The sequence below is a fragment of the Vicia villosa genome, linkage group LG3 (assembly GCF_029867415.1).
Source record: "Vicia villosa cultivar HV-30 ecotype Madison, WI linkage group LG3, Vvil1.0, whole genome shotgun sequence".
NCBI lineage: Eukaryota > Viridiplantae > Streptophyta > Magnoliopsida > Fabales > Fabaceae > Vicia > Vicia villosa.
Window position 1 is genome coordinate 23,808,971 of NC_081182.1, and position 10,463 is coordinate 23,819,433.

At 34.6% G+C, this 10,463-nt stretch overlaps 1 protein-coding gene across 1 annotated transcript; it reads left to right on the forward strand.

Annotated features, from left to right (window-relative positions):
- Window positions 1-3,534: 3,534 nt before the first annotated feature.
- LOC131660662 (chaperone protein ClpB4, mitochondrial) lies at window positions 3,535-10,186 on the forward strand. Its single transcript, XM_058929952.1, has 10 exons — window positions 3,535-3,951; window positions 4,135-4,353; window positions 4,435-4,672; window positions 5,288-5,483; window positions 6,200-6,254; window positions 7,003-7,153; window positions 7,472-7,780; window positions 8,058-8,323; window positions 8,425-9,354; window positions 9,748-10,186. The coding sequence occupies exons 1-10, from the start codon at window positions 3,682-3,684 to the stop codon at window positions 10,054-10,056; spliced, it is 2,943 nt and encodes a 980-aa protein (XP_058785935.1). The 5' UTR covers window positions 3,535-3,681; the 3' UTR covers window positions 10,057-10,186.
- Window positions 10,187-10,463: the final 277 nt, after the last annotated feature.

Consider the following 10,463-nt stretch of genomic DNA (forward strand, 5'->3'; position numbering starts at 1 on the left):
CTTGAGGTTGGGAGGCAGGTCAGGGGGAGAACTAATGCTTGTGGATAGCCCGCGAATACTCCTTACTTAGGCTTTCCCCCCGGAAGAGCTGATGCTACTTACTAAGAGACTTCCGTTAGTGAGGAGAGAACTATAGGCTTTAGCCCAAAGACATAGTCAGGGATTTCTTAACAATCTAGTCCCTCCTGAAATAAGACAACACAGGGGGTGGAGTGAGCCTAGAGTAGAATAAGACTCCCTCTTAGACTCTCAACTCATACCAGGGCGGGCAGGGAAAGACTGAGACTACCGATACCGAGCCGGGGTTGGATCACAGGATAGATACCCTATGGTTGGTCTCTATGCCTGCTTAACTTCGTAGCATTAAGGGGGCAGTGCCATGAGGGAAATCGACTAGGAACGCGATGTCTTCCCAAAAAATTAAGAGTGGAGGGGACTTCGACTGCCTTCTTGTATCGGGTGAAGAGAAGGGGGTGCTAGGCTTAGTAGGGCTCGAACCTACAATATTACCGTTATGAGCGGTACGTTTCAACCAATTAAACTATAAGCCCCTACGGATCTCTACATGCAATTCGCTCACTTCGGGAAGAGTGGACGGAAAGAGGAGGCCTTTGCTCTATCTGCTTCTTCCTCTTCCCAGGAATGAACAATTGGATAAAAAAATACTTTTTTTCTTTGTTTGTATATATATAATAAAATTAAGATTAAGCAAGCGGCCCTTTCGTGACTCAAACTGCCGGTACGCTTTCCGGCTCGCAACGACTCAAACGGGCGGGGGCTATCTATTTGCTTGCAAAGCGGGCTGTTCGCCTTTCGGATTCGGAAAGGGCTCGCCTATTTGATTCAAAAGGCGCTACTAAACTACTCTAGTACAGCTAGTGTTAGTAGTACAACAGAATGCCGTTCACCCCGCAATCCCTTCTTCTTCAAGAGCTCCCTATTCTCTAGCAGCCCCTTCTTTCACAGCTCCTTCTCAAGCACTTGCCATTGTCTGGAAATTTGCCTTGCCCCATTCTTCGATTATTGGCGCATCAATTCCTTGCCTTTGCTCTCATTGCTGCTTGAAGTCCAGTCTTTTAAGTGAAATCCCCAAAATGGAAAGTCAGTAGTCATTGTCGGGATGGAAAGCGACTCTTCAACCACTTATTTAAGCGCTATGCACCTAAGCTCAGTCTTTCTGGCAGCTATCTTGCTAAACCTAGATTCTTGCAGTTCCTTTTTATTCTCTCTTTATGCTCGAAATCGTACTCATTCGACATCTAATTTCATGGGCTGGGCATACTTTAGCTCATTTTTATCTTTCTTTGACTTTGAGGAAGATCCCACGAATCGTCTTCTATCGACATCGTCTGCTTACTCTTTTGATGGAAAATGAAGAAAATATTCACTAACAATTCTTTTCCCATGAAATGCTATTTTCTTTGTGCAGGTTGGTGAACTCAAGTCAATAGAGAAGTTCAAAATTTTCAACACAAATAATTTTCATCACAATATACAACTCCACAAAGGAAACTCAAGTAACACATTGTTCGTCGAACAACTTTTGAGCGTTTTCTAATTTTGCGAATTTTGTCTAAAATAGAGATGCAATGTAAATGCTTTAGGGAAATTTAGGGTTAGAGTTAAGATTTGAGAAATTTTCATATGTGTTTGAGTTCTAAAGGGAGACTATTTTTTCTTCATGCGAATTCACAACACGGTGAAGGAGAAGAAGAATAGTAAGATGCGGCATGCAACATGGCATGCCACGTCAACTTCTGTTAGAAAATATAGACGGTAGTAACAAAAAATGTGAACGGAATTTTTTTAAGAGAAACATTATTAAAAAAATTTATATAAAGACTAAAATTGAATGATAGGTTATTTATATAAACGAAAAGTATATTTAACTTTTTCTTTTAATAATATTAAATTTAAGAATTTTTTTCAAATTCATCTTCATATTAAAATACTGGCATGTTCCAACAATATTTAAAATAACTCTTTGAATATTAAGTGGAAGTTGTTATAAAAGAGTGAACCGAGGTTGGTAACAAGTGGATTTGGACTAAAATATTCATCTCGAAAGAAATTAATAATAAAAAATATATTTTCCATTTTTCTGTGGTAAAAAAATATGCACGAGAGCGTAAAATACTTTTACACTATCAATTATTAATGAGAAATATAGATTTTTGTTAAATTATATTTTTATTTTTAAAATACTAATATGATATTACCAGGGCCGGCCCGAACATTTTAGAGGCCCTGTTCGAATTTTAAAAATATGTTTTTTATATAAATAATAATATATAATTTTAATTTATAATATATTAAAAAATGAATAATATATATTTTAAAAAATAATATATTTTTCTATTAAAAATAATAGGTTAAGGCATATCCAACACTACATTATATTTTATCATAAAAATATCGTAACAATTGAGTTGATTGTATGAAATATCTTAAAATATTTAATAATATCATTTGTTAAAAAGTCATTTTTCAATAAATTAATTTTAAAAAATAGACTAAAATTAAAAATGTATGGACGAAAAATAACAAATATTTGTTGTCATAACCTCTATTAAAAATAGAAAAATCATATGTGAAGTTTAATTGTTTGTTATAGATTTAAAAAATGATTTTATTAGAATTTTTTAAAATACTAGAAGTTATTTTCAATTACTTTTTATAATTAAAAAATATTTTTGACATCTAATTATCCAAATTTCTATCATTAAATATTTTAGATATACCTCAAAAAGTAATCTTTCTTATAAAACTGTATCTAAAAAAGTAATTATCGTTCAAAAAGTAATTATCTTTCTTATAAAAATTTAATTTAAGTAATACTTTAAATTCTAAAATATTATAACGTGATAATAAAATAATTGAAGAATTAAAATAAACTACACTAATTATTATAGGATCAATGTTGAAGTGTGCCATTTCTTTGTTACAGAAGTAAAAGAATTAATTGCTAAAAACACGATAAGTAGGAATCGAAGCAAGGACATAGAATTAATTGCTAAAAACACGATAAGTAGGAATCGAAGCAAGGACATTTCTCTATGCCAGACTAAACAACCACCGCTTGACCACTCGGACATCTATGATAATACTCTAAAATATCATTTATTTAATATATACAGTATTATATTTTTAATTATGAGACCCTAAATATTTGAGGCCCTGTGCGGTGCCACTTGTCGCACACCCACAGGGCCGGCCCTGGATATTACTGAATATTAAAATTTTAGAAAATATCTCAATTTATCCCATAATATTTTGGACACCCGACGCAATTATATTTATGTTTTTGTTATGTTTCTGTTTTTGTAGATACATCTCCAAAAACAACTTTTTCTCAAAACAATTAGATTTTTTCAGAAATGCATCTACAAAAGTATTTTAAATTGGAAAACATTTGAAAAAACTCACAAATAATTCGGTTAAAAAAATTCCCTAAACATATTTACGGAACAAAATGTAAAATAACAAAACCTCCTTCTATAAGCATCGAAGTGAAATAAATTAGAACATTCTATTTCTATAAGCATCATTTGCCCCCTTCTCCAAGCTTCCAGAGACACCCATTCTCTTCCATCATTTCTAACAAAACCTCACTCCCCAAAACTAGAACTTAAACCCAACGCAACTCACTAATCAAACATTTTCCCACCGTCTCAATCTTCAATGGCAACCAGAAAAGCTCCAAAGCTAACCAAATCAGTCATCGCCGCCGTAACGACCTCTAGAACAAAACCCCCTCTCACCCGTCCCCTCTCCGCTCCACTCTTCAACGGAACCTTCCATTACGCTTCAGACAACGCGAGAATCCCTCTTTCACGCCCTCGGATTATCAACGGAACCACCAATGTCACCTCCGCTAAGTTCCTTTCCCACTCTTTCACTCGCAATTTTCACGCCTCTAATCCCTCCTACCGCTCCGCCGGAGCTTCTCAGGTTTCGTCAATGCTCTCTCACTCTTTCCGTAATGTCAATTTCATTATCAATTCAGAACGTGCTTCTGTTAATAAGCACTTAAATATTATCAACTCAATTCAGAACGTGTTTTTGTTACTAAGCACTTAAATATTATCAATTCAGAACGTGTTTCTGTTACTAAGCAGTTATTGATTTGATTAGATTGCACAGTCGGAGTTCACAGAAATGGCTTGGGAGGGTATTCTTGGTGCTGTTGATGCCGCGCGAGTCAATAAACAACAAATTGTGGAGTCTGAGCATTTAATGAAAGCTCTCTTGGAGCAAAAGGATGGTTTGGCTCGAAGGATATTTACTAAGGCAGGATTGGACAACACGTCGGTTTTACAAGCTACTGATAACTTTATAGCTCAGCAACCTAAGGTATGTCAATGTGGTTACTGGTAAGGTAACATACTTTGGTTGATATTCTGGAAAATTCTTACCTGCCGTTTTATTTGGCAGGTTACAGGTGACACTTCTGGTCCTGTTGTTGGTTCGCATCTGAGCTCCGTTTTGGACAACTCTCAAAGGCATAAGAAAGAAATGGGTGATGAGTATGTGTCTGTGGAACACCTTTTGCTAGCATTTCATTCGGATAAGAGGTTTGGGCAGCAGTTATTTAAAAATCTTCAGCTTAGTGAGAAGGCTTTGAAGGATGCTGTACAGGCTATTCGTGGAAGTCAAAGAGTGACTGATCAAAGTACGCGTTTACATTTTATGGTTTCTTATTTTTAGAAGAAATATGGGAGGGCATTATTAGTTCTATCCTTTTAAGCTATAAGTTAAAATTCTGCGTACACTTGAAACAAAATCGTAATAAAAACATACAAATGTATTGAGTTTGATATGATGAAAATAAAAAGAAACAAAGTCGTAATAAAAACATACAAATGTATTGAGTTTGATATGATGAAAATAAAAAGACCCATGTTTGCTTATGATTCTTATAAGCTATGGTGTAAATGGGACTAATAACCCATGTACTGAGTTATAAATTAGTCATATTTTAATATAAAAGAACCTGTTGTACGTATTAATTAATTTCTGTGTGACTATAGTGCATATTGATTTCCCTTGTGCTCGACCCATTACCAGCTTTCAGGTTATGAATCAAAACCTGATTTTGATGCTCAAATCATTAGCTGTACCCCTCTCTTCTTTTTAATATTATATCTATCTAAGCTATTACTTGAACTATGAAGTTATTCCGGGAAATTATGTTTTGTTTGTGCTGGTATCCTTTCTAGTTACTTTTGTTTGTTTGTCAGCAGTTCTGAGTAACAATTTATATTATTATTGTGAAATATCTGTACAGATCCTGAGGGGAAATATGAAGCATTGGACAAGTATGGAAATGACCTGACTGAACTTGCTAGGCGCGGAAAGCTTGATCCTGTCATTGGCCGAGATGATGAAATTCGGCGCTGTATCCAGATATTGTCAAGAAGAACAAAGAACAATCCAGTTATTATTGGTGAACCTGGTGTGGGGAAAACTGCAATTGCTGAAGGGTTTGTCTAACATAATTTTATACCAATTCTTTCAAATTTGTTACATAACAGGACTTCTTGTTATTATTGTTCATTATGTCTGTGCCTTATTCTCTTGCCTATTCTTCCTATATGCACAGTTTTGACTTTTCACATGTTTGTTACTATTGAGTTAGGAGCTATTGGTAACCTCCTCCTATATGCTTAGAATGCATTTTGTTCTTGTATTTTAGATTCCCGATTTATTTGTCTCTTACTTTTTTATCTGTAAAATCCACTCTCTGGGAAAGGCTATATTCAAGAGAGACGTGTGCATTGTTTTATCAGAGCAGAATGATTTGATTACCAAGGAATTTTTTTTCTTTTGCGCTACTTTCTAACACGCATTTAAAACATCTTCCTTCACTGGAATTAAGTCAAGTACTCAGTCTTGATTCTTGAATCATGGTTTCATCCTAAAGCATGTAATATATCCTGAATTTTCTGATACATACTTCATGTAATTGCAATGAGCTCTGTCCATGGGATGTATAGATTGCAAGCACAGTTGTAGTATTTTTAATCAAACTGCTTCAAGTTCCAACATTGAAAAAGTGCAACAATTTCATTATACATGTGATTGATTTAGAGTGGCAGTACCGTAAATTTTTAATGCCGAATTATATGTTACCTTTGCTGCGTGTGTTGTATGTATCTTATCATTTGATTATGCTTAACTTTTTTCACTGTTTTTGCAGATTAGCACAACGTATAGTGCGTGGAGATGTTCCAGAGCCATTGATGAACAGGAAGGTTGAACTCCTATTTGCTCTCTTCACTTGATTATAAAATGACAATTTAAATTGATTTACGTGTTTGACATAATGTCAAGTCTCAATGCTGGCTGATTGTGTTAACTTTTTCGAAAAGGTCTAATCTAGCGCTTTCTGGTGGTGTCATATTTTTCTGAAACCCTAAAATCATTTTTTCTCACATTGAATGTAATTAGGTTTATTTTGTTTTGTATCGTAGAAGATTGAGCACAAAACTTAGAAACTTTATAATTTGTAAACAGTACCCTTGTTCCCTTCTACCCTACTACCGACACATAAAGATAGAGAAGATCTCCTAGATATTTTAAAATACTAAGCATGCATCTTGTTTTTAATACATACATTTAAGGTGGTGTGGAAAATATAACTTGAGAATGCAGCTGTTGAAAATTGTTGTCTCACAAGTATTTACTTTTCTTATTTGAGACTCTTGCAGTTTTCTTGATCCTCATCAAGCTTTTTATTCGGGCTCTTAACAGATTATGAATTCATCATTGACCTTGCAAAATCTTATTGAATGGTATACATCCTTTTATTTAATATAGGAATGTAATATTGTAATAAAGGGGGCCGTGTTGCTATAAAGCTCTTTCTAATCTTCAGCATCCAGAGTCTAAAGAAGAATTTGACCCATTATTGGTGTCTAAAGTAGGAAGCCTTTCTAGGGATGTAATATTTTTTGTTTAAATTGGTATTAAACTTTTGCGTTCACTCTTGGTGCTTTGTAGTTGATTTCCCTTGATATGGGTTCATTGCTTGCTGGTGCCAAGTTTCGTGGAGATTTCGAAGAAAGGTTGAAAGCTGTCCTGAAGGAAGTTACAGCATCAAATGGGCAAATAATTTTGTTTATTGATGAAATACACACTGTTGTTGGTGCAGGTTGGTATATTGTTTTTGTTTCAAGTGTACAAGTTATAATCTCAATATTGAAAATATTGTGCACATTTTACTTGCTAAAACACAATATGAGTATAACCATTCATATGCACTCTATAATCAATATTTTAATTAGTTAAATAGTAAATACCAAATATTCTGTTTTTAAGTTTGTACATTTTCCTTTGATGACTGCCTGCACTTTTAACCAGATTGGCGTGACATTCTGATTCATCAATTATTGTCCACGCTAGTTCTGTTTCAGCTCTGCAATTAACTAATTAGTAATATGGTGTTTTTGGCCATTCGGTTAACTAACAGGAGCTACAAGTGGTGCAATGGATGCTGGAAACTTGTTGAAGCCAATGCTTGGAAGGGGTGAACTTCGATGTATAGGAGCAACTACATTGAATGAATATAGAAAATACATTGAGAAGGATCCTGCACTTGAGCGTAGATTTCAACAAGTATTTTGCTGTCAACCATCTGTTGAAGATACAATATCCATTCTCCGAGGGTTGCGCGAGCGCTATGAATTGCATCATGGAGTCAAAATATCAGACAGTGCACTTGTTTCAGCCGCAGTCCTTGCAGATCGATACATCACGGAACGCTTCCTACCAGACAAAGGTAGGTTTTGACTCTAGCATTTATATGACAAGAGTTGATTTATTATAACAGTTTAGTTTTCTGTTTACTATTTTGGATTTTTTAATCCTACTAAAATAACAAGCTTTTCATAATGAAAAGAAAAAGTAATTGTCTCTTATCTCCCCCCTTTCTTAAGCCTTCAGATCTCTGGTTATTATATTTTAGAAGTTAAAAGTAGTCACTTGATGCCATCAGATTGGGAAGTTTTCTGGTTGATTTGTTGATTCTGATATGTAATTAATTTTTTTCCTCTTAGCTATTGATCTTGTCGATGAAGCTGCTGCGAAACTGAAGATGGAGATTACCTCTAAGCCTACAGAATTGGATGAAATAGATAGAGCGGTCTTGAAGTTGGAGATGGAAAAACTCTCTTTGAAAAATGACACTGACAAGGCTTCTAAAGAAAGATTAAGTAAGCTTGAAAATGATTTGAGTTTACTTAAACAGAAGCAGAAAGAATTGGCAAAACAATGGGACAGTGAAAAAGTTTTAATGACTCGGATAAGATCAATCAAAGAAGAGGTAATATTTGGTTTGTGTCGCCATTATCATAAATCCCCTCCCTCCTTCTCCCGTCACCACTCAATAAATTTATGGTTGTTACATGTTTTAACCATGTTTAGATTGATAGAGTCAACCTAGAGATGGAAGCTGCTGAGCGTGATTATGACCTGAACCGTGCTGCGGAACTCAAATATGGAACTTTGATGTCCCTTCAGCGCCAATTAGAAGAAGCTGAAAAGAATCTACTTGACTTCCAAAACTCTGGACAATCTTTTCTTCGTGAAGAGGTCACTGACCTTGATATCACTGAGATTGTAAGCAAATGGACTGGTATACCACTATCAAACCTCCAACAAACAGAGAGAGAAAAGTTAGTTTTGCTAGAACAGGTTCTTCATAAGAGGGTGATTGGTCAGGATATTGCTGTAAAATCGGTGGCTGATGCAATTCGCCGTTCAAGGGCTGGATTGTCTGACCCAAACAGGCCAATTGCAAGTTTTATGTTCATGGGTCCGACCGGCGTTGGCAAAACTGAACTTGGAAAGGCTTTGGCCAATTACTTGTTTAACACAGAAAATGCTCTTGTTAGAATCGATATGAGTGAGTACATGGAGAAACACGCAGTTTCACGTTTAGTTGGGGCTCCACCTGGTTATGTTGGTTATGAAGAAGGTGGTCAGCTAACTGAAGTGGTCCGCAGAAGACCCTACTCTGTGGTACTATTTGATGAAATAGAAAAAGCACATCATGATGTCTTCAATATTTTGTTGCAATTGTTGGATGATGGACGGATTACCGATTCTCAAGGAAGGACTGTTAGCTTCACAAATTGTGTTGTGATTATGACTTCAAACATTGGCTCCCATTACATACTTGAAACCCTTCGCAGCACACAGGATGACAAAAGTGTAGTTTATGATCAGATGAAAAGGCAAGTTGTTGAGTTGGCTAGGCAAACATTCCGCCCAGAGTTCATGAATCGAATTGATGAGTATATAGTTTTCCAGCCTTTGGATTCCAATGAGATCAGCAAAATAGTGGAGCTTCAGGTAATTTCTGTGCTCATATTAGCTTTAACAACCTCATTATCTTACTTCTTTCCTTTCTTTGGAGTCTGAAAATTTTATAGTAATATGATTTTTATAAGGACGACTTGTTCTTTTATCAGAGTAGAAAATGTGGAGTGAAATAGTTGGTTTTGGTGTTTTTATTTTTATAACTTGTAAATGCATATTTCATCTATCCTACTCTAATAGGAGAACAACACTAACAGCACCATTATAATAAAATCTATGTTTTGTCATTTTATTAAGTGTGTAGAAACTACTATATGATCTTGGTAATGGGATTGGAAAAAGAGACGGTATCTTGTGAAACGCTTTGTTTGATTCTTACTAATTGCTGAATATGTGTGTAAATATATGTTTTATAATCTGCTGCAGATGGAACGTGTGAAGTACAGGCTCAAACAGAAGAAAATTGATCTTCATTATACACAAGAAGCTGTTAATCTTCTTGGTGTATTGGGTTTTGATCCAAATTTTGGGGCAAGACCAGTCAAAAGAGTAATACAACAAATGGTAGAAAATGAAATTGCTATGGGAGTTTTAAGGGGAGATTTCAGAGAAGAGGACTCAATCATTGTTGATGCCGAAGAAACTTCATCAGGCAAGGAAGGCTCCTCCATAAATAGGCTGATTATTAAGAAGCAGGATAGCCTTGTTGCTGATGCAATGGTTGCCAATGATTAATGTCTTATATTTCACTTTCACTTATATAGTAGTATAAAAGTAGGTTCTTATTGTTAGGAATTCGGTAATCAGTACCTGATCAATAGTAACACCCTTTTTTCTGTTTTAAAATTTTCAAAAGTTAAAATTAGTTTTTGTTTTGAGTTTCAAAATATTTTAAAAATTAAGTTAGTTTTGAGTTCTGAAATTTTTTAAGTCAAAATAATTTTTAAACAAAAACTTCAAAATAAATATTCACGATAAACATATATTTTAATTAAATAGTTCATTTTATTAGGCATTTAAATAATTAAAATACTACTGTAATATATATTATATATATATATATATATATATATATATATATATATATATATGGAAAATGATAAACTTTATTTCATTAGCAAAAAAACAAATGAGAACAAAGG